Genomic DNA, 25,025 nt, shown 5'->3' with positions numbered 1-25,025 from the left:
TAGGTGTCTTCCTCTATTAGGCTCCACTTCCTGTTTTGAGACAAGGTCTCTCACTGAATCTGAAATTCCACACTCCACCCCAGTTAGCAAGCAAGCTCTGGGGACTGGCTTCTCTCCATTCCCCATCACTTGAGTTGTAAGCACACACAGTTATGCCTGGCTTTTACAAGAGTGTTAAGGATTTAAACTCACAGCAAGCACTCTTACCCACAAAGTTTGAAAAGATAAACTACTATACCTTCCAAGCTGATCAACTGCGTGAATACTTGCTTTCTTCTTTACTAAAAACTCCACAATATGCTGTTTATTTTCCTTTACAGCAAGTAACATAGGTGTTAGGTCATCCTGTAAGACATCATAGGCAATCCATAATTCACAAATTACTGACTTCTCACCTGAACTATACTTTGGAATTATGTGATTGTGACCCACCCAATCAAGCATCTCTTGAAGGCAGTTGTGCTAACATTTTTGTCAGTAACTCTAACGGAACTAAAAGTTATAAATGTCTTATTGAATTAATGAGCAAAATTAGCATCCTCAGAGAAGGCTTCTACATACAAACACCAAACGGCACTGACTTCTCTAGAAGCAGCGTTCCTAGAAGATCCATCCATTCATAAACTGACATGACAAGTAAAGGGAATCTCCCACTCTACTCAAGCTTTATTTGAAAATTATTTCTTGTGGCAAACATTAAAACAGAAGGAGTAAGTTTCGAGGAAGCAGGTTGAAACACTTTATAAGAGTGTGGATGTTCCCTCTAGGCTATGCAAACCTGCTGCTTCTCCTCTGTTTATGCCAGGATTCCAGGGTCCAGTGTCAGACACTCCTGCTTCAAGTGAGTCTCTAAGGAGATGGGCACTTAATTAAAAGACCTAGAGGCCAATGGACACGCACTTATTACTAAAAGCTCTGCGGGGTTCTCTTAGAGTGTGAAGGGATGCTGTTTCCACCGCAAGGCGCAGGAGCAAGGGTTACTCTTGCTCATGAAGAACCTGGATACCCTACTGTTTTTCATTCGTTTTTTTTTTACACTGGCATCATTTTAATTGAGACTCAGGTGTTTTTGTCATTTAATCTCAGACAAAATATAAATCACCAACACAAATGTAACACTTAAAAACCAGTGGGCTAGGCAAAGGCGCTGAGACAAATACTAATGCCCGGGGGAATCTATTCGATGAAATCACAATAAAACAAATCTCATGGATCTTAAAAAAAAAAGAAAAGAAGCATCCCAAAACATGAGGCAACAACGATACAATTCGAGAAGACATGACAGATAACAGTCAAGATGTCAAAACACCAACTGACCTCAAGGGCAAACACAGCAGATCTCTCATCAGGAGAGCTGTCTGCATATAGAGAACAACATTATTTCAAGCCCCTAAAGTAAGTAACTGCCAACTCTTGTGCTATCTCCAGCAAAGCTATCATTTATAGCTACCTGAGACCTAAGAACACTTCACAACACACACACACACACACACACACACACACACACACACACACACACACACACACTAAGGCAATTCACAACAAGCAAGTCACCACTGTAAAATACCTTTACAAGAGCCTGCCAAGATGGCTCAGTGGGTTAAAAAAAAAAAAAAAACAAAACAAAAACCAAGTACTTGCAGATGACTTGATCCCACAGTGAGAAGAGGAAACGACTCCCAGATTTCATAAAAGGAACAAAGGAAAGCTATCATGTCCAAAACAATAGAACAACAAACTCATAAAATTAACGGGGGTGGACGATACATAAAAGAACAACCTATACATAAAAGAACAACCGGTAACCTGCCCACAGAGAAACAGAATTAGGATGGGCGCGAAGGTCAGATTCTGATAGGGTAACAGTGAGTGATGTCAGCACCCTACTCACATCTTTAGATAGCTCATTCAAACTAGAGTTCAAAGATGAAACCTCGGAGTTAAACTACGCCACAGACCAAATGCGCTTAAGCGATCTCCACACAACAGTTCTTACAACAGGTATGGAATACACGCCTGTCTCAGCAGCCTCTCTGAGCTTCTCTAAAACACACCACATCCTAGACCATAAATCAAGTCTAACATATGCCAAAGGACCAAAATCACTTCTTGTATTACCATAGTGAAAGAAAACTAGAAATCAAAAGCAAAGAAGCCACATGAATATCAGGAGATGGAAGAAATCAGGGAGCAAAAGTAAAAGTTCCTGGAATGAAATGAAAAAGAAAGGTGACCTCTGGGTTGCAGAGGAGGCTCCAGGAGGAACGTTTATAGCTGTTTTAAGTGCCTACACTAAAAAGTCAGAGAGCTCTTAGATAAATAGCCTAGCAATGCACCTCACAGTCTTAGGAAAAACAAAAAAAAAAAATCTAACACAAAAGCAGTAGAAAGCAAGGAACCAGAGGGCCTGGGTCCCTTGAAGAGGAGTTAGGATGATTGTGAGCCACCACGCAGGCGCTGAACAGAACTCGGGTCTTTTGTAAGTCAGCGAGTGCTCTTAACCTCTGAGCTACTTCTAGCCCTTAAAATATCTAATTTTTCTAAAAGGATAAAAAGGGCATTTTTAAAAATGCAATTGGGTTGGGAGGCAGGGGGAGAGATGGGTCAGCAGGTGAAGGTTCCCACTGCTAAGCCCTTCAACCCTGAGTTCAACCCTGACACCTGGGCGGGCAACTCCCTACAGCTGCTCTCCGCATGTCCCCTGTGGCGCGCACACACCTCCTACCCCTACAAATAAATAAACGACTGCAGTAAGAAGAAAATAAGACACTGGCTTAATCAGCGAGATCCTGACTGATGTATGGATTACCTTTATCATAGCCACAGTACCTTAAAGGGGCAATTCTATTCCATCTTACATTCTAACCAGTGGATTCAAACATTACTTAGGTCCCGAGACCTCATGATCTGAGCATTTCTGAACACATTCATTAAAATACACAGCAGTGTGTTCTCAGTCCAGTCAGGGCGACAAGAATGACCTTCATGATGTGTCTCTGTGTCTTTGGTGATTTTGGAAATAAAGATGCCATTATACCTTGTTTTTGGCTTCTATGTTTGCATTGTGTGCGAGCAGTTTGGCTGCCATGGATGTGTTCTCACTGTAGACCGCGTAGTGGAGGGCGGTGTTGCCGCTGTTGTCCATCACATTTGGATCGGCCCCATGGTCCAGCAGTATGGCTGCACATTCTTCCTCCTGGCACTGCACGGCCTGTTGTTAGTGCATCAAGGAGAAGATCATCAGCTTAGGGATTCAAAATACACACACTGTAGGCTTTACTTATTACTATATCTAAGTCAAATCGAGGTCTTTTCTGCCCCATGTGTTTAAATGAGATGCATCTCAGCCGGAAGTGCTGGCTGCTGGTACCTTAATGAGGGCCGTGCTGTTCTCGCTGTCACGGGCATCTATCTCACATTTTCTTTCTACTAAGAGAGTCACCACTTCTGGGTGGCCGTAAGCACAGGCAAGATGTAGAGCAGTCCTGTGAAAACCAGAGCACATCTTAGGAAAATTACAAAGTATCATCTAAAAATACATTTCATGAAATGTAGAACACCATGTAATATCTTCTTTCAAAACAAGTATTTTTCTGCGGACAACAGTACAGTCTTGAAAATACAACCATGTGTGTGTGTGTGTGTGTGTGTGTGTGTGTTTTACAGCAGAGACTTTTGCTAAGCAAACAATTACTGAGTTACATTCCTAGCCCAGAGCAGCCAATTTGCAAAGAAGTGTATATAGCCTTTGGATGTGGCTTGGACTTGGGTATCAACACGGCTTTAAGGTCTGCTGCTTATTAGTCATCACTTAGCCTTTCTCTGGACAAAGGCACTGGCCACAAAAGCCGGACAACCTCAATACATTCCCTAAATCCTATGTTAAAAGGAGAACTGACTCCTGAAAGTTATCTGGCTTCCACAAGCACAGCATGGCATGTACACATCTTCACTAACACACACACACACAAACACACACACACACACTCTCTCTCTCTCTCTTTCTCATCTATCTATCTATCTATCTATCTATCTATCTATCTATCTATCTATCAATCATCTATCTCTCTTAAGAATATTAAAAAGAAAGAAAATAGAGCGACAGCCCTGGCCACAAGGCGAGCCTGCAGTTCTTGTATATGTGTGCGTGGGTGAGGGGCAGGTATGACAGGGAACAGATGAACAGATGAGAACTGGGGATGGAAAGGACTAACAGTATACCAGCAAACCCCAGGCTATGAATACAAAAGAATAAACCATATTTGAACCAATGGGGTGGGTGGGGGAGATCCCCTGAATAATACTACTGTTTGTCTGAGTGAAACACATCTCACTAAAGCCACACAAACTAAAGGATGGAAGCAGATGTACTTCCCCTCCCACCCACGATACAAAGCAACATAAAAATCAGTGCGTCTACTGGGAAGCCCTAAGCAACACAAGCTTCAGCAGGAACACTGTTCTCATCCATCTATCTATCTATCTATCTACACACACACACACACATATATACACATATATGTATACTAATGTATACTGTGAATACTTTGCAAGTATACAGTCCCTTTATCCTCAAATTTTGTTCAATGGGTCTTGAGAATGCTTCATTTTAAAAATCTCAATGTTAGAAAGTATCCTGAGGATACACTACAAACCTGCATTCAATCACCAATACATGGATACATACACAGGTGTGTATACACACACACACACACACACAGTGGTTCTGCAATCATTCCTCGTCTCTTTGTTTTGTTTTGGTACTTTTCTCACTGTGTTTTCTTTTAGTGTTTAACTTATATCCTATCAGGAATTTATTTTAGTGACATAGAAATGTTGCTAGTTTTCTCCAAACAAGTTAACAACCATTTCATTCCTAAGTGTTTGTTCCCTACTAACTGGGGTGTCACCAGAATCAATTTCTAAATTCTTTTTTGGTTTTTTTTTTTTGTTTGTTTGGTTGGTTTTTTTGTTTTGTTTTGTTTTTTTGAGACAGGATTTCTCTGTGTAGCCTTGATTGTCACGGAGCTCACTCTGTAGACCAGGCTGGCCTCGAACTCAGAAATCCACCAGCCTCTGCCTCCCAAGTGCTGGGATTAAAGGCGTGCGATTTCTAGATTCTTACATATACTTTACTGGATATGTTCTGGGTTTTCTATTCCGTCCTGCTCACTGCTGTGTCTTTTTGGCTGCTAGTAAACGACTGACTTGTGAAAACTAGTAGTTTTGATTCTTTAGAAAGATTTTTTTTTTCTCGTCTCATCACAAAATCAAAAGCAGCATAAGAAACTCAAAATTGTTAAAACGCTGACTGTCGGGTTTGGTTTACGTAAAACTGACCAGGATATTCAGAGTTCGAGTTCTGGGAATTACCAATCTTTGACTCGAGAATATGGAACTATTTTCCCACTTCAAAATGCAGTAAAAACAAACAAACCAAAACCATTCACACAGGTGTACGGCGGTGATAAGATGGATCCTGTATGTTAGTGGAAGAATTTTTAACCTTGAACAGAAACATTTCTCCTATTATGTATTTCTACAACATAAAACATTCTTATATGTATGCAGAAAGTTAAAATGTTAGTTAACTTGCTTTACATAGCCAGTGAAGGGAACTGTCTGTCAGTGGATCAGAAACCAGCTGAAGTGTTTTTTGTTGCTGTCCTTGCTGTTCATACAGGTAAGGGCTTAGACCCCACCAAGATTTAGGCATTCAAAGCCAGGTGGGAAGAGTCAAGCTTCCTTAATGAAAGACAGACTCTCTGTCTTCCAGCCCCAAAGCCAGACAAGGTAGGTGTGCATGCTCCCCCACCAGCTTCGTCCCGCTCCCCTAACTGGCGGGCCATTTATTACCTGTCCTTCTTGTCTCTATCGTTCACGCCACTTTTCCCAAGGATAAGGATATGCTGCACTTTGGCTACATCTCCCACGCTTGCAGCCTTGTGGATCTTGCCCATATCCTTGTCGTGAATGTGGTACCTGGGCACGTGGGAGCCACTAGCACTCTCGCGTCCAAAGCCCACGCAGTTGCTGCGCGGGCGGGCAGAGGGGCCTAAGGGCGATGGGCCCTTACTCCTGAAGCCAAAAATCTTCTTCATGGCAGAGGGTACGCCCCTCACAGGCACCTTCTTCCCCGCGCGACGTTGACTGCCAACACAACGCAGCTAGGGCACTTATTGAAAAGCCGGCCTAGACGCACGGGATCCCAACAGGAAAGACGCTGCATGGCCTGGCAGGTTTTTTAAAGCACAATAATCGCCAAGCCGAGCTGCAAACTAGCAACCCGCGCCTTCTTGCTGCCGCGCATGCTCACACAGGCCCAGCAGTGACCGGTGCCCAGCACGCATGCGCACGGCCAGGCTCCGCCTTCTTTGCTGTACAGGAGGTCGGGACGCAGCAACCTAGCGGATTCTCTAACCCAGGGTTTAAGGCGGAGGTAGACAGTGTGTTGTTTCCAGAGGCCCGGGGTAGCCTCGGTTTGGGCATGATCGCTGCAAGGCTTCAACAGGAACAGGGGTCGCTCAGCAGCGTGGAACCCAGACCCAGCACTCCAGGACTGCGGGCATTGAGGGCGCCTGGCAGATGGGCGCAGAACCTTCTAGAGCAGCAGGAGTCCGGCCTCCCTGCTTAGCTTTGGCCTTGTGTTTCAGTGGCAGTTAAACCTGTTGGGGAGCAAACCTATTGGACTCTAGGTAGGCGATAATCAAAAAGTAAACTACAAACAACATGGATGGAATTGTGGTGTGGAAGAGATTTTGTCAAGCTAAGTAGTTTGGGAGTGCAATAAATGATTGTGTTTCACAGCCTAATGAGTCAGTATATGAGTTAGACAAGCTGATGGGAGGTAAGAAGAAAAGGTTGTCTGTATTTGGATTCTGAATGAAACGATATGATGTGTGTAAATTTTTGGTTTTGGACTTGGAAAAAGTAATACTTAGCAGTTTTCCAGTGTAAGTGTTCATCTTGACGTTTTAATTTGTTAATAAATTTTGTCAATCTAAAACCACAACTCACCTCAAAGGGAATAAAATACCGTTTGTGCCTAATATGACCTCCAGTGGCCGCAGGAACACAGATTCAGGCTACCTCAAATCCTGTTTCATGTTCCAATTTTAATAGAAACGACAGTAAATCAACACACTTTTCAAATACGTCGGTGGGTACATCAGGTAAGTGGGGTTTTTTGTTAACACCCCTCAGATGGCAGTTGATGAATTTCTTACCCCCTTTGGCTGATGGAAGCTAGAAGTCCTAGTGAACATTCCAAAGGCTTTACCTCCTGGTCATAAAGAAGCTAGGTCCCACACACAGGAGAACAAGATGGCTCAATATGATTTGGTTCTGGACTTGCAACGTTCAAAACTTGCTACGGCAGTAGTTCAGATCAGTCCATTCCTATGGTACAGCTTCTTTTTTTAATTTTTAATTTTTTTATTAGATATTTTCTTTACATTTCGAATGTTATTACCTTTCCTATCCTCCCTCCCCCCCCACCCCAACCCACAGGAGTTCTACTTCTGCAGTGTGGATCTGTAATACAAGCTGTACTCAATGGAATGATTCCACAGGTTTTTGATTTGACTATATTTTTTGTAATAATAATTGAAATAAGTTCTATTGCTAATTTTATCTGTGTGTGTGTGTGTGTGTGTGTGTGTGTGTAAAACAGAATCTCACTCTGCCTATGCTACCCTTGAACCTTAATGATTCTCCTGCCTCTGTTTTGGAAAGCTGGTGTTTTGGGTGTAGACCACTGCCCCTGCTCTCTGTCTCTCTATCACACTGCTCTGGGCTTTGCTCTGGGTCCATCTGACTATTAGCTAGTTATTCTCTGCATTTTGACCAGCTGTAGATTGCTTTAGTAACCTCCACCTGTTGCAAAAAGAAGCTCCTTTGGCAAGGGGTGAGACTTACACTCATCTGTGGGCACAAGGACAAGGATTTAGAACACAAGTACAGGGGAGTGGAGCTATGGCTCAGCCGATAGAGCACTGACTATCCGGCACCCATGTGATGAAGACTAGCATTGATCGGTAGTACAAGTTCCAGGGGACCTGATGCCTTCTTCTACCTTTCATTGGTTCTGCATATATGTGGCACATAGACAGGCATGCAAATGGGACATTCATACACATAACATAGAAACCTCGAATGTAAAATTATTACTAAAGTTAGACATAAGAGTGGCTTAGGAAACTGGCAGTAGTGGACCATAGGGTCCCCAACCCCAGCTGATATATTACAACAAATCCCCTACAGACCTAAGCCTCAGAGACTCCATGGAAGGCTACAGGGTAGAATGGTTGTTAGAACAAGAGGACCAGCAGACAACTGCTAGTGTCTTCTGGATATGAGAGGGGAGTACACCCATAAAACCTCATCAAAGCAGTTGAGACAAGAACTGCCTTTTGACTTGCCAATGTGGTAGGGGAGATTCCACAAGGCCCCACCCCTATATGAACAGCTACAGGCAATCAAGGGCTGCAGAGACAGGGAGAATCACTCAGGAACAAAGCATGATAGTGGTCAGGCCTAAATACAAGCAATACCAAATATTAATAAATACAAGGAGCTCAGCAGAATATAAATATATATGCATGTGTGTGTGTGTGTGTGTGTAAAACAAAGTAGACAAGATGAATTTGAAAGGGAGTGAGGAGGACATGGGAGGAATTGGAGGAAGGGGGGATGAGGTAGAAATGATGCAATATAGTTCTGTATGAAATTCCCAAAAGCTGATTTAAAATAATAGATGACTTTACTGTTCATTAAATGTGCATTAGAGTACAATCATCACTTTCTGTTATTACATAGGGTCTCCTCCCCAGAGACCATGGTCAGCTGTGTAACCGAGAATGACCTTGAATCTTCTCCCTCTCCCTCCCAGGGCTAGGATTATAGGCAGGCAGTACCAAGCACAGTCTATGCTGTTGGTACCCAGTTGGATAGCACCCCAGGCAAGCACTCTACAGCTCAGCTACATTCACAGTCCCCAAAAGCACATTTTTTCACACCATCAAGTCTTATTATCCACGAGCAGTATTCTCTCCGTTGAGACCTCGCTTTGTGTTTTTATACTTATATTTCTTCTACAGGCTGTAGTTTTACCATTGTTTATGGAGCTCTTCATTTTTATTAAACCTAATTACTTTATGGACTCAGATCAAGAGGCTTAGCAGCAAGAGCCATTACATACTGAGCCATCTCCCCAGCCCTTGATTGCCCTTTCTGGTAAATTTTCCTAATGTGAATAAAGCTATCAATTCTGCCAATCTTATCTTGGATCTATATCCTGTTGTAAATTAAGAATTTGGGTGATAATTTTTATAGTAGTCTTGAGTTTTCTAAGTAAGCAGTTGTATAATTAAGAATAGTAGTTTTTTAAAAAAAAATCTTCACCAATTAATGTCCTTTCTTAATAAACTTAAATACTACTTAAACAAATTAAAATATTTATTTATATTACTTAATTTTGTATATTGATTAGAATAGCTGTCAAGCTTTTCTTTCCTGATTTTAAATATCGTTTTTTGACATTTAAAAATGATAGCTATTTTTAGACATTACATTTGTTATATTTGTGTTTCTGCTGCTCTGATGAAACCCTATGACCAAATGTAACTTGGAAGGAAAGAGTTTATTTTTGCTTACAGATTGGTGTCCATTATCTAAGGAAGCCATAGTGGAAACTCAAAGTAGTAACCTTGAGCAGGAAGACCTGAGACAGAGGTCATGGAGGGGTGCTGCTTACTGCTTGGTCCTCATGGCTTGCTCAGCCTGCTTTTTTTCTTTCTTTTTTTTTTTTTTTTCAGTTTTTTGAAACAGGGTTTCTCTGTGTAGCTCTGGCTGTCCCGGGACTCACTTTGTAGACCAGGCTGGCCTCCAACTCAGAAATCCATCTGACTCTGCCTCCCAAGTGCTGGGATTAAAGGTGTGCGCCACCACCACCCGGCTTAGCCTGCTTTCTTAAACACCCTAGGAGCATCTGCCCAGGGATGGCACCACTTGCCTTGGGCTGGGCTCTCCCACATCCACTAACAAGCAAGAAAATGTCCACACGGATATGCCCACAGTCCAGTCTGATGGGAGATAATTCCTCAATTAAGATTTCCTCTGCTTATCTACTTCTGGGTTGGTGTCTCATTGGCAAAAACTGTGACATTCAATCCCTTGTCAGCTTTGTCACAAACACATCACTTGAAGCAAATCCCTTTCATTTATCTAGCAGTAAACACACTCCAATTTTCAAAAGTGCCACGTTTTTTAAAAATGTCAACACTTAAATGTCCAAGATCTCTATAAAACTCCAAAGCCTCTTAACTAATGGGCTCCTGTAAAAATGAAAGTACAGAGACAGACAGGTCAATCAATGGAATAGAATCGAAGACCCAGAAGTAAACCCACACACCTATGAACACTTGATCTTTAGCAAAGAAGCCAAAAACATACAGTGGAAAAAAGAAAGCATCTTCAATAATTGCTGCTGGTCTTACTGACAGTCTGTATGTTGAAGAATGAAAACAGATTCATATTTACCAACTTACACAAAGCTCAAGTCCAGGTGGATCAAGGACCTCAACATAAAGCCAGAGACACTGAATCTAATAGAAGAGAAAGTGGGAAAGAGCCTCAAACTCATTGGTACAGGGGGAAATTTCCTGAACAGAACACCAATGGCCTAGGCTCTAAGATCAACAATTGATAAGTGGGACCTTATGAAACTGAAAAGCTTCTGTAAGGTAAAAGACACCATCAATAGGACAACATGACAGCCTTCAGATTGGGAAAAGATCTTCACTAACCCTACATCTGACAGAGGGCTAATATCCAAAATACACAAAGAACTCAAGAAGTTAACCTTCAAAAACCCAAGTAACGCAAAAATGGGGGACAGAGCTAAACAAAGAATTCATAACTGAAGAATCTTGAATAGCTGAGAAGCACTTAAAGAAATGTTCAAAGTTCTTAGTCATCAGAAATACAAAACAAAACAATCCTGAGGTTCCAACTCACACCAATCAGAATGGCTAAGATCAAAAACTCAAGTGACAGCACATGCTGGCGAGGACGTGGAGAAAGGAACACTCTTCCATTGCTGGTGGGACTGCAAACTGGTACAACCACTCTGGAAATCCATCTGGTGGTTCCTCAGAAAATTGGAAGTAGTTCTACCTGAAGACCCCGCTATACCACTCTTGGGCATATACCCCAAAATGCTCCACCATACCACAAGTACATGTGCTCCACTAAGTTCATAGCAGCCATTTTATAATAACCAGAAGCTGGAAACATCCCATATGTCCCTCAACTGAAGAATGGATACAGAAAATGATGTTCATTTACACAATGGAATACTATTCAGCTATTATAATCGAGGACACCATGAATTTTGCAGGCAATGGATGGAACTAAAGAATATCATTCTGAGTGAGATAACTCAGACCCCAAAGGATATGCATGATATGTACTCACTGATAAGTGGATATTAGCTAAAATGTACAGAATACCTAGGACACAACGCACAGACAGTAAGACATGTAACAAGCAGAAAGGCCCAAGTGAGGGCGCTTCAATCCCAGTTAGAAGGAAGAAGAAAATCATGGGAGGCAGAGGGAGGGAGGGAGGGAGGGACCTGGGTGGGAGAGGGGAAGGTCTGGGGGAGGGGAAAGGGGAACAGGATCAGGTATAGGGGTGGGGGAATAGAAGTCCAGAGGGCAAGGAGAATGAATTGAAATATGCAGCCTCAGGGAGAAGGAGGTGGGGGGACTACCAGAGATCTGAGAGGTAAGACACTCTCAGGACTCAATGGGGTGACCTTAGCCAAAATGCTCAACACTGGTGAGAGTGAACTCAAAGAGTCCACCTTCAGTAGATAGAGTCTCAAGTGGAGGAATGGGGTTACTAACCCATGGTCAAATTTTCTCACCAGAATTGTTCCTGTCTCAAAGAACTGCAGGGACAAAAATGGAGAAGAGACTGAAGGAAAGGCTGTCCAGTGACAGGCCCAACTTAAAACCCATCTCAAGGGGAGGCACCAAGGCCTGACATTATTACTGATGCTATGGTGTGCTTACAGATGGAAGCCTGGCATGGCTGCCCTCTGAGAGGCCCTACCAGCTGCTGACCGAGACGGATGCAGATACTTACACCCAACCATTGGACTGAAAACAGGGACCTCTATGGTTGAATTAGGAGAAGGATTGTAGAAGCTCAAGGGAGAGCAACCCCATAGGAAGATCAGCAGTCTCAATTAATCCAGGCCCCAGGGAGCTCCCAGAGACTGAACCATCAACCAGGCACCATACACAGCCTGGTACAACTGGTACAAGGCCCCAGGGACATATATAACAGAGGCCTGCCTGGTCTGGCTCAGTGGTAGAAGATGCTCTCAATCCTCCAGAGACTTGAGGCTCCAGGGAAGGGGAGATTAGGTGCGGAGATTAGGGGGGGTGTCGGGGTGAGAAGGAATGGGATGAGGAACTGTGGGAGAGGGGGGCCAATGGCTGGAATACAAGTAAATAAAATAAATAAAATTAAAGAATAAACCAAAACCAAACCAAACAAACAAAAAGCAAAAATACCCAAAGTTCCATACTTATCTTGAGAGAGAAGAACAAGGGCACAGTTAAAATCATCAGAGCAATAAAAAGCAAACAAGTATCAGCTATGGAAGTATCTCCTCCTATGTCCGTAGCGATCTTTTAAATATAATTTGTCTATTCAAATTTGACATGAGTTATTTCCATTTGTGTTAAATTTCACTGAAATGCGGTCCTTTCTCTTAGAACTTAAATCAATTGCCACAATTCTAATTATTGTCATCAAATCCCTTCCTGATTTGTTGTCATTTTGCTTTCTCCAGGCTGATATCATAATTTCCCTCAACACCTTTTTCTTTATTAATGTTCACAGCAATTTATTTCATTATTTTCAGTTTTTCATGTTCTTTCTCACAAATTTTCCTATGTAAGTTTTCAGTGTTAACGATTTCATTTTTTAAAAAAATTTTATGTGTGTGGACGTTTTGCCTGCATGTCTGTCTGTGCACCGCATTTTTGCCTGGTGCCCGTGGAGACCAAAGGAAGATGTTGGATTCGCCTGGAGCTGGAGATGCAGATGGTCGTGAGTGGACACGTGTGTGCTAGGAATCAAACTCAGGCCTCCGGAAAGCAACCAGTGCTCTTAGCCACTGGGCCATGTCTCCACACCCGTTAATGATATTTTAGGAGTAGGGTGCTTTGTAATGTTCTGCCTATTTCCTAACTACTGTGATTGGTTATTTAGTCCTGTGGTGGAGAACCTTCCTCTGTTCCTCTTCTGCTTTGACATAAATGTTTTTTTAAGTGGTTTCTCGTGGCTTAGAATTTAAGTTTTGGTATTCTCTTGCACACATAGCTGGGTATTCTGGGAGCGGAGGGGCTAAATTGACTGGGGTTGCATCGTTAGACTTACGCTTGTAACTTTCCAGTTAAGAACTGTGTCTGCACACAATATGTATTCACTGATAAGTGGATATTAGCCCAAAACTTAGGATACCCAAGATATAAGATACAATTTGCTAAACGCATGAAACTCAAGAAGAATGAAGACCAAAGTGTGGACACTGTGCCCCTTCTTAGAATTGGGAACAAAACACCCAGGGAAGAAGTTACAGAGACAAAGTTCGTAGCTGTGATGAAAGGATGGACCATTTAGAGACTGCCGTAGCCAGGGATCCATCCCATAAGCAGCTTCTAAACGCTGACACCATTGCATACACTAGCAAGATTTTGCTGAAAGGACCCAAATATAGCTGTCTCTTGTGAGACGATGCCGGGGCCTAGCAAACACAGGAGTGGATGTTCACAGTCAGCTATTGGATGTATCACAGGGCTCCCAATGGAGAAGCTAGAGAAAGTACCCAAGGAGCTAAAGGGATCTGCAACCCTATTGTTGGAACAACATGATGTACTAACCAGAACCCCGGAGCTCTTGTCTCTAGCTGCATATGTATCGAAAGATGGCCTAGTCAGCCATCAATGGAAAGAGAGGCCCATTGGACTTGCAAACTTTATATGCCCCAATATAGGGGAATGCCAGGGCCAAAAGAATGGGAATGGGTGGGTAGGGAAGTGGGGGGCGCTATAGGGGACTTTTGGGATAGCATTGGAAATGTAATTGAGGAAAATATGTAATAAAAATATTAAAAATTAAAAAAAAAAAGAACTGTGTCTGTTTTTCAGAAGCTCAGCTTCTTGCTACTTTCAGGACTGCGTGGCTCCGAGAATTCATGCAGACTAAAGACAAAACTCGATCCCTGATCCATGCACTGCAATGAGGGATTTCCATAGTTGAAAAACTGAAAACTTATCTGCTTTTCTTTAAAAAACCACGTTTTAAAAAAATGAACATTTACTAATATTATAGGAATCATTTTTGATTGTTTGTTTTCTTGTATATGAGTACATGGTAGCTGTCTTCAGACACACCAGAAGAGGGCATCAGATTCCATTACAGATGGTTGTGAGCCGCCATGTGGTTGTTGGGGATTGAACTCAGGACCTCTGGAAAATGAGCCATCTCTCCAGCCCCCACCCCCAAATAAAACAAAACAAAACCACACACACTTTTTTTGTTTGTTTAAGAAATTTAAAATATTAAAGCTCTGAGAATAAGGTAAGAAATTACATTAGTGAAAAAGGCAATAATGTCCTTTTCAAGTAATAGTCAAACTGCTCCAATTTGTAAGGATGAATTTTATAGAGGACTTTATAACTAGCTACATGCATGCAGATCATACAGTCCTCGCTACAGAATTGTTTTTTATCTCTCGGTAAACAGTCATCAGCATATTGTGACAGTAAGTCTTCATGTAAAAGAAAAACACATTATATGCTCCACGAGAGAGTTTCCGTGGTTATTATAGTGCCTTAATCCCAGCAGTCAGCTGAGCCTGCATCCTGGTTCAATTTTAATTTGTGGGACTCTTCCTAAGTATCAGGGTCTCATTATTTCCCAACCAAGACTCTAATCTTGCATCCATATGAAAGCCTTACAAAGGTCATGAATTCACCTGTTCCTTAATCCAGTCACTTGCACAGCTGATTCTGTGTTTCATTTTCGACAACAGTGGCCTTGTGGTTATCAGGAGTGAGATTCTATGGGGGGCTGCCATGGAACCCTCTGATTCTCATACTGTAAACGCGGGTGTTTCTTTTTATTTCTTGAAGTGCTACACTGCACTCAGGAAATTCAAATACAGGATGCAGGCTTGTTACAGCACAGTTACCGTAGCAACCAAGCAGCCCTTGGGCTCCCCAGGGAATTGCTTCAGTTAGCACATTATCAAAACCAGGTACAGGTGGTGACTTAATTACTTAGAATGGAATGTATGGCATGCTGACATGTGGTTTCCCATGGCCAGAGCCTCAGCAGTGCCCTTAAACCTGAATACATGACACATGAACATGCCTATTGCGTTCATTGCTGAGAGTCTATCTCCAAAGACCACCCCTACTGCCAGCTCGTGTCAGGAACCAATCTGGAAACAGTAAGTACACTAGACACTTGAACGGGATTTTTTTTTTTTTTATGTAAAGATTTGTAACTTGAAAAGGTCTTAATTATCAAATCAGAAATAGTAACTACAAAATTCAGCTCTTGCCTCTGGAGCAGAGCGATTTGAGATGGAAACTGGAGTTGTGATGGGCCTCTCACACAGTCGCCCAGGGCTAAAGAGTCCTCCTGCCTGGGAGCATGGCCCAGAGCTGGGTGGAAGAGAGATGCTGAAACACTACAGGCTGGAACCGGTCAGTTGGAACCACTGAGCCGAGTATCCCTGGCACCCTGACTTGTGGGGAGCCCGCCCAACCCAAGGCTGTCACAGTGGCCCTGATGAAAGACAAAGAAAACTTTAGTTCTGTGTTCTCCTCCAGGAACACACTTGACAAGGTCTGTCTGACAAAGAAGCCAGTGCCTCCCCCTAGGAGTCAAGTCTGTGGTTTCTGTGGACCCAACCCTTCTGCCCGGCCTGTGGTTCCCAGTCCTTAGGCAACTGCGACTGAAGAACCCTGTGTTCTCATCCCCAACATTGTCTGATTTAGCTCTTTGCGGATCTCAACTGTTTTCCCCTGCAAATACTATATATGATTCTGTACTTTTGTTTTGTCTTGTTTCGTTTTGTAAGACGGGATTTCTCTGTATAGCCCTGGCTGTGTTGGAACTCACTTTGTACAACAGGCTAGCCTTGAACTCACAGATCCACCTGCCTCTGCCTTCCAAGTACAGATGCTGGACTTCTTAATAAACTTGCTTGGCATAAGTCATCAGCTTATGCAAGACCTACTGATCCCAGCTATAGCTTTTGTCTTCTTTATATCTTGTTTTCTTTATTACTTACCCCTGTCTTCTCCACTGAATACCTTGGCATTCAGGACTCTGAGTCCTGCTGGTTCAGGTCATGCCACGAGGTCCTCCTCATTGGAAGGGAAGTCACCATACTCTGAAACAGCACTAGAGTGTCCTTTCCTTGACTGCTATTGACAACCCTGCTACTGGTGACCAGCTGGCTGACAGAGAAGACATACTTACGGGGTCAAGCTCTGGCATCTTGAAGCAAGGTACAGCAGTATATTTGGAGCCAAGAGGAAAATCTGTGGATACATGGCATGAGTGAATAAAGTTGGTGTATAGCTGGAGGTGGGTGAGACAGGGAAGGTGGGAAATAAGGTCTGAAAGTCAGAGAAACAGGCAGCATCAGCTCACACGAGGCAGTGTGCATGGTAGCACAGACTCAACTGTAATTCAAGTATGAAGGGAAAACTTTACACAGAGAAGGGAGAGGTGTGATAAGGTCTGAGTTATTTAAGAAGACTAGTCTGTAAGTCATGTGAATACATGACTCCATGGGACAAAGGGGAGTCCAGCAGGCTTGTAACTGACAAATGCTAGTTCACCTACACTCCATCTTCCTCAGGCTCCAAAAGTTTCAGTTAGTCTGAGGTCACCAAGGAGCTATGGGTTATTTACATTCAGGAGTTCTGCATAGAGTGTGGTAGTGGTATGCCTTTAAACACAGAACTCGCAAGGCAGTCCTCCTGTAAGATGACTTACTGTGGTGCATGGGGGATTATTTCTGGGATCTCTGTACCACCCATTGCTCCATATGTCTGTGTTTAATCTACTAGTCTACAACCTTACTGTTTTCTGGGTTTTAAAGTAAGCAAGAATAAGGCTCCAGCTTTGCTCTAATTTTTCAGGATGGTTTTGAATATTTGGTTTCCTTTGTGGTTGTATTATATATGGACATATAATATGGTCACCCGGGGTATAGCATGTACCCTGCATATAGTATGACCTCTTTTTCTTGAAAACATTTTTGGAACTTCAAGAGTGCTAGGCAGAATGCCTGCAGGTGACACCATGTCATAGCATATCATAATCATGCTTGAACAGTGCTGAAGTTCAAGGAATGTATCAAACCCTTTCTGAATTCCCCAATACCTGCAAATCTTCTTTTTCTTCTACTTCACATTGTCAAGTCCCTGAACATTAGTCTAGTTTCTGCAGTGGACGTGACACTCCTTTGACATAGGTGTAGGAAAAAAGGGTCAGGGAAAGAACACCCTGTCCCTGACTTGACCTCAAGCCCAAGTCCAGGACCAAGGGAAAACACTTTGCCCGTGGCTTGCCCTGGAGCTCCTGAGACTTCGAAATCCCTGTCCCTGTAACTCAGAATTAATGGCCAAACAATACATCCTGCTACATGCTTTTCCACTAGCTCACTGTGCATGCTCCAAAAATCTATAAAAGCCCTCCCCTCCACTCAACAGTCTGGGGATGGGCTTTGACAATACAGTTGTCTTAGAGTCATTTTTTGCCCTGCTGAGCAGTCCTTCACTCATATTCCTATTAGGAATCCCAATAAACTTGTGGGTTCATCAAGGTGGACTTTGGTGGTAACCATGGGCACCCTATCTAGAATGAGTAGATGTGTGTGTGTGTGTGCTGTTATTGTTGTTGTTGTTGTTTCTCCTCAGGAAAAGTCTGTCACATAACAGTTTGGAATCTGTGCTTTAATCAAGAATCACAGGTTGTTTGGCTGGATGCTTCAGGAGCCAGGTTTTGAATGCCTTCTGTTGAATAAAGGAGACACGTGTGCTATACTTGCGTGCACCCACTGTGGGAGGAGCTGCTTTAGTGGGTATCCAGAACTATACCACACAGATAATCACATAGCTAGCCCAACATAGCTGATGAGATTACACGGAATAGTGACAACATCAAGGTTTCTCAAAAGACCAAAGTCTTGCCTTCCTTCCCTTTCTGTGGGATTTGACGAGAAATTATATACATGCAATTGTAGCCAATTATAAGTATAAGTATCACTTTATTATGAGATGTTTGTCCAATAACACACAGCATAGAGGTTTGCAGAGGCTGGATTGGAGCCTGCCAGTGGCTTACAGTCTTCTGCTTTGCCACTCGGCCTCACAGACTCGGGTCTTCACACGCCTGTGAAGAGAACAGCATGGGGACACTGCTGAGCTAATTCGCCATAGGACCATAGTAGGGATGCCATATGCTAGTAATAGGGGGAAGAAAATGCAGGATAGCAATATATATATATGGAGAGAATGCTAGTTTCAGCTCACTATATGGAGGGGAGAAACTGTATAAAACATTTCATATGCTGTATTCACACACTGTTTGCTACACAGCAATTTAGCTCACTACTAACTGTGGCCTAACTGGTAGGGAACACTCCGGTCAGGCAGATAAGTAACCATCCCCCATTGGGGGAGCATGAAGAGATACAGGCAGAAGTAGAGCTCATGCAGGAACAGGTGGCTAAAAGCCAGACTAGATATGCATGTCTAACACCTAACACCCATTATACAGCAGAATGTCTCTACCCATAAGACAGGTGACATTGACTTGGTGATGTTTGTTCACTGTGACACAATGTCTCCCATGAGTTATATTTCTCTTTGTATTCCCACTCAAGAGAGCACACACACCCAGCTACAACCGAGTAATTTCATCGACTGTACTCTAGTCATTAAAAGTACAATGCTTGAAAACTTCAGCACTTGAATGATGCTACTTACAACTGATGGTTCTCCACCGATATGCGGCGATCCTAGAGGCTGGATCCTGGCAAACTCCCATCTACTGTGTCTGTTGCAGAAACAGCAACAAGTTTAGATAGAGTCAATCTCCTGCTCTTTTCTTCAGCCCTGGAACTCCATATACTGAGATCAGGTCCTGGCAGTTGGGAAAGTTGAGATGGCTCTGGAGGGAAGAGGGTCATTGGCTGATACCTGCAATTCCAAAAACTGTTTTCATCATCAATAGGGAGACTACTCTCCCTATTGCTTCTTCCACTTTTGTAATTATATTCAAATTATTTTACATATATTTCTTGGACTGTGGGAAGTTTTTCACAGTATATAGTTGACCACAGTAATAATTTTTAGTCAGATAGTTCAATAGTATTAATATACCCATGGTCCTTCTTTTTTCTTTTTCTCTTTCTTTTTTCTTTCTTTCTTTTTTTCTATCTTTTCTTTCTTCTTCTTCTTTTTTTGTTTTTTTGTTTTTTTGGTTTTTTGGTTTTTTGAGACAGGGTTTCTCTGTGTAGCCCTGGCTGTCCTGGAACTCACTCTGTAGACCAGGCTGGCCTTGAACTCAGAAATCTGCCAGTCTCTGCCTCCCAAGTGCTGGGATTAAAGGCGTGTGCCACCACTGCCCAGCCCCCATAGTCTTTCTTATACAACCATCACCACAGTCTTGTTTCGAAATCCTTTATCTCACAAAACTAAACCTTTATACTTGTCAGACAAACCCTCCCCTTGCCTTCCCTTCGACTTCTACAACCATCGCCTTCTGTGTCTGATTTTTAGTTACATGCAATAGTGCATGTACTGAAGACAGCCCTGTTACACTTAGCCTCCAGGTTCTTCTATTCTGCAGCATGTGTCAAATGTCCTTTCTTTCTAGGGCGGATAATGTGATGCTTCAAGCAGGTGCTGGATTTCATGCTTCCATTCGAATGCTGGTGGGCACTTAGGTTTCTTCCCTGTTTTAGCTGTTATTAACAACTAAGAAATCTGCTTTCAATTATTTGGATGTACCCAGAAATAGCATCAGTTTGTCACGCGGCAATTCTGCTTGACTGCTGAGAAACCGTCATTCTCCATGGTAGTTGCACCATTTCATTCTCCTTGAGTTCCTCTCCATCCCAGTCAACCCTTTCCTCCTGTTCTGTTTATCCCCTCTCCACTGCTTCCTTCTGCCCATACTAGTTGGTGGCTTTAGGTTGTCTTTTCAAAACTGGTTAATAATTTTGACTATTTTCTTTTGTGCTTATTGGAAGCACACGCACACACACACACACACACATACACACACACATTTGGAAAAAATTACACAAGTTCTTTGCCAACTTTGATATTTTTTTATCAGTTATTTGGTTTTTGGTTGTTGAATATCAACCCTCTCCATATTCTGAATATTAATCTCTTATTTTTTCTGTCTTTGTCTTTTTGAGATAGAGTTTCTCTGTGTAGCCCCAGCTGTCCTGGAATTCACTCTGTAGACCAGGTTGGCCTCAAATTCACAGAGTTCTACCTGCCTTTGCCTCCTAAATGCTGGAATTAAAGGCATGCGTCACAAGTATCAAATGCATGATTTACAAATATTTCCTTCCACTCTATAGGCTTCCTTTTAAAACAATTTAAAGCAAGGTCTCACATGTAACCCTATCTGGCTTCCAGATGGAATCCTGCTACCCCAGGCTTCTCGATGCTGGAATTGCAGATATGAGCCTTGACACTTAGCAAGGCACATTTGTTTTAAGATTTCTTTTGGTAGTGAGCCTAGCCTTTAATGGCTGAGCCATCTCTCCTGAAGTCAAATCATTAGCCTATTTTTCTATTCCATTCCTTTGGTGTCACATCAAAAAGAACCATTGTTCAATCCAGTGTCATAATTCTGTTTCCTTATATTTACTTCTAAAATATTTTGTAATTTTAGCTCTTACATATATGCCTTGATTCAGTTTTCATATGGTGTGTTTGATAATGATATAACTTCATTTTTTTTCTCCCACATGGGCATTGGAGTTTCTAAGACCTATCAGTTGAAGGCACTGACTTTCCTACAGTGAATGATCTTTAGTCTTCCTCAAGGATGACTCAACACGTGCATGAGGGATTATTTCTGGGCTCCCTGTACCACCCATTGGTCCATATGTTTGTGTTTAATCTATTAGTCTACAACTTTACTGCCTTCTGGGTTTTGAAATAAGCAAGCATAAGGCTCCAGCTTTGCTCTTATTTTTTCAGGATGGTTTTAAATATTTGGATTCCTTTGTGGTTTTCTATGAATTTTAGAATGGATTTTCTATGTTGGCACAAAGTATGATTGAGCGTTTGGTAGGAACTGTATGGAGTTTTATGATTGCTTTGAGTAGTTTTGACATCTTATCTGTGAATGTGAAATGTGTTTCTTCTTATTATGCCTTTTCATTTGGAAATACTTTGTAGTTTCTCTTGTGCAATTTTTTTTTAAACCTCCCTTGGTTAAATGACTTCCTACGCATTTTGTTCTTTTTGATATGACTATCATAGGTGGGACTGTTTTCATACTTTCATTTCTGTACTGTGTATTGTTAGTGTGTAGAAATGTAACCAAGGCAGGGATGTAGCGTAGCAGTCCAGCGCTTGCCTGCTATATATATAAAGTGAGGACTTTCTTCTCCCAACACCAAAAGCGAAGAAGTGCAACTGAATTTCGTGTGCTCTTTGTTTCCTGCTACTTTATTTTTTTTTTGTTTGTTTAGAAAATATTTATTTTGGCTCATGGTTTTAATGGTTTGTTCTTGCTTGGCTTTTTCACTTTTGGGGGAGGGTATTTAAATTAATCAGGATTCTCTGATTAAAACACAAAAAAACTTTTAGTTTTTTTCTTGCTGAAGGTCTTTTTTTTTTTTTTTCTGTCTAAGCATCAAGGTTTAGTCTGAGCTCTAATACTTCATTAGAATTCTCAATCAAGCCTACAATCATCTTTTTTTTTTTTATAGACAAAAAGGCAGAAGGCCAGAAAGGTTAAGCAAATTACCTAAGATCTCATAGTTCACAAAGGACAGAGCTGCCACTTAAGCCTGTGTACCCTGCATCCAGATTGTGTTACCACACAGGAGATAAACTTTTTTTTCTTCTTTCTTTAAAATTTACATTTCACATATTATCCCCTTTCCCGACTCCCTCCCCTCCCCAAGACCCCCATCCCTTTCTCCTCCCTCTGCTTCTATGAGGGTGTTCACCCACCCACCTCCCCACCCTTGCATTCCTCTACACAGGCGCATCGAACTTTCAAGGGAGCAAGGGCCTCTCCTCCCATTGATGCCTAACAAGGCCATCCTCTGCTACATATGCAGCTGGAGCCATGGGTCCCTCCATGTGTACTCTTTGGTTAGTGGTTTAGTTCCTAGGAGCTCTGGGGGGCGGGTAGGGGGGGCTGTTTGGCTGATGTGGTTCTTCCTATGGGGTTGCAATCCCCTTCAGCTCCTTCAGTCCTTTCTCTAACTCTTTGACCCTATGCTCAATCCAATGGTTGACTGCTAGCATCTATCTCTGCTGAAATTCTTTATTTTTATAATTTTAAGAATTTGGTGTAAAAGAACTGTTCACCTTGTGTGGGCAGGAGAGAGAACAAAGTGCCAGGACAAGGTAAGTCATTTAGGAAACATTTCCCATAACCTTTATACAGCCCATATACCAATAATGCCATCGTATTGAGAATCCATCCAGGCATTAGTCTATTCTCTAGGTCAGACTCTTTAGGATTCATACACCTCTCCCAAACTTGTTAGCTGGTAACTAAGCCCCTAGCCCATGCATCTTTTGGAAGACATTTTGTTTCTAAATCATAACACTAACTCCTTGACATTTTTATTTGAAAGACCAATTCAATTACAGATTTAATGAATTCAAAATAGGACTAAGATTTCATTTCCTAAATTGTGTCCTCACCTATGTCTCTCTTTTAGAGCTTAGTGCCTTTTTAAACCTATATGTTTTATAACCAGAAGCAACAACAAAAAGAACCATGTCTTTCTTTAAAACTAACTTGTGCCTAAATAGCTTTGCTGAAGTATAACACTAAAGTGAAGAATTGTGTTGTATGCAATTGATGATCTTGACTCTTCAGGATACGATCAGAGCAATCAATGCAAAGACATATCGAACACTCTGGACAGTTCCCTTCCTTTCAAGAAACAGTAAGAACATTTAACATGAGTTCAACACTCCATGTTCATTGAAACATTTCCTATAATAGCAGAGACGGAAACATCCAACCTAGGTTAATTAAATAAAAATTTTATATACACACAATGGAATATTAATCTGTCTTGAAAAAGAAGGAAACACTTCAACTTCTGACAACACAGAGCATCCTTGAGGACATTGTGCTAAGAGATGAGCCAATTTCAGGAGGATAAATGCTGATTCCACTTAAGTGAGCCATCCACAATTGTGAAACTTAAATATTACAACCTATCTCATTGCTATAACCTTCTTCTCAACATGTCACTTTATAAAAGTAGCGTTCATTTGCCTGATCAAATGTCATCTCTGAGGCTTATTGCTTCAGTCTGCTAGCCCTGGCCTAGTCCTGGAAGCTTCTAGCCTCCGCACAATTATGTAGGCCTAGAATGTTTTCAGCCTCTGAGACTTACTGCTGCATAAGCTCACTCTACTTCTTTCTGAACTCTAGCTGGCTTGTTCAACTCAGCTGTTCTGGCTGAAACTCCTCTCCCAGCTGACTTACTCAATGTGGCTTCTCTCTCAGCCTCTGAATTGCTATGCTTGGCCTCAAACTAACTAGTAGTCACTTCTAAACTTTTGACTCCTTCTCATTCCCTTGCATCTTCTGTCTTTACCTGTGTCTAGCTTGTTCTCTCTTCCATCCTTCTCTGTAAAGCTCTCCTGGTAAACCTGCCTCCTTCTCCCTCTCATTGCTGCTCCACTCTCCCTCTCAACTCCACTGCACGGCTCTCCGTATACATTACTGTATTCCTGTGCTTGTAACAGCTTCCTCCTGTTCTGTCTCTACCTTAAGTAGCTTGTCTCCCTTCTCCTCTCCTGAGAGTTGGGCATATCCTAGTCTGTCAAATCTTTCTCTGATTCATCACATTTTCTGTTACTCAATTAGATATTATTTTCAAACATGGGTGCTCCCTTTTACAAACTAACTGTACCTTTATTGTTTAGAGTTAAAGATGAATACTAAGGGAGTGTCTGTATTCCAGCCAGAGGGATTAAAGATGTGTGCTAAGGGCTGAGCCACACTACAACTAGAAACAGGTCCAGATATCCCATAACACCACTTCTTTATGTCAGGCAAATGACTCAGCTTCCCCATTCACCTTTCTATTTCTTTTTCTTTTTCCTTTTCTTTTCTTTATACTTTATCTGCATTTATTTTATGCTGAATTTATTCCCTGGCCATGAGTTTTTGTTTCTTCAGTTTCTTCTGGGATATCTTTTTCTTCTGTGCAAGCTCCTCTTCTGGCTTTGGAACGATCTGTTCCTTCTCAGTGAGCATTGTCTCAATGTAGCAGGGGGAGCTCATGCATGGGTTAATCCGGCCATGAGCTCTGTAAGGTTCCTTGGCGAATCTTAGGTGCCTTGTTCACCTGGATGTGTTCAATGACTAGAGAATCTATGTCTAAATCCTTAAGTTCCACATTACTCTCTGCATTTTTTCCCTTTTTTAAAATTAGATATTTTCCTCATTTACATTTCCAATGCTATCCCAAAAGTCCCCCATACCCTCCCCCTCACTCCCCTACCCACCCACTCCCACTTTTTGGCCCTGGCGTTCCCCTGTACTGGGGCATATAAAGTTTGCAAGTCCAATGGGCCTTTCCTGTTACTTTAAACTCATGGATGAATCTAGTTTTCCACGTATGTGGAATTGTTCAGGGTTCCTACATGTCCTGCGGGTGAAAACAGATGGATTTACTTTATACATTC

General features: G+C 42.1%; 1 protein-coding gene across 4 annotated transcripts in view; it reads right to left on the bottom strand.

Annotated features, from left to right (window-relative positions):
- Ankrd30a (ankyrin repeat domain 30A) overlaps positions 1–6,300 on the bottom strand; it is a 64,382-nt gene extending 58,082 nt beyond the window's left edge. For 3 of the 4 annotated variants that reach the window (XM_085840088.1, XM_085840089.1, XM_085840090.1), the window contains exons 1-4: positions 5,857–6,300; positions 3,371–3,485; positions 3,038–3,211; positions 239–345 (exon numbers count right to left, since the gene is read on the bottom strand). In XM_085840088.1, coding sequence (XP_085696214.1) covers positions 239–345; positions 3,038–3,211; positions 3,371–3,485; positions 5,857–6,101 — 641 coding nt within the window. In that variant the 5' untranslated portion in view covers positions 6,102–6,300. The remainder of the gene's footprint in view (positions 1–238; positions 346–3,037; positions 3,212–3,370; positions 3,486–5,856) is intronic. The other variant, XM_085840091.1, reaches the window with a different exon arrangement.
- Between the last annotated feature and the right edge of the window lie 18,725 nt (positions 6,301–25,025).

This window comes from Mus caroli, unplaced genomic scaffold (assembly GCF_978045245.1).
Source record: "Mus caroli unplaced genomic scaffold, Mus_caroli_1 scaffold_7, whole genome shotgun sequence".
Classification (NCBI taxonomy): domain Eukaryota; kingdom Metazoa; phylum Chordata; class Mammalia; order Rodentia; family Muridae; genus Mus; species Mus caroli.
The sequence above is the reverse complement of the archived record's forward strand: the minus strand, read 5'-3'. Positions and strand labels throughout refer to the sequence as shown.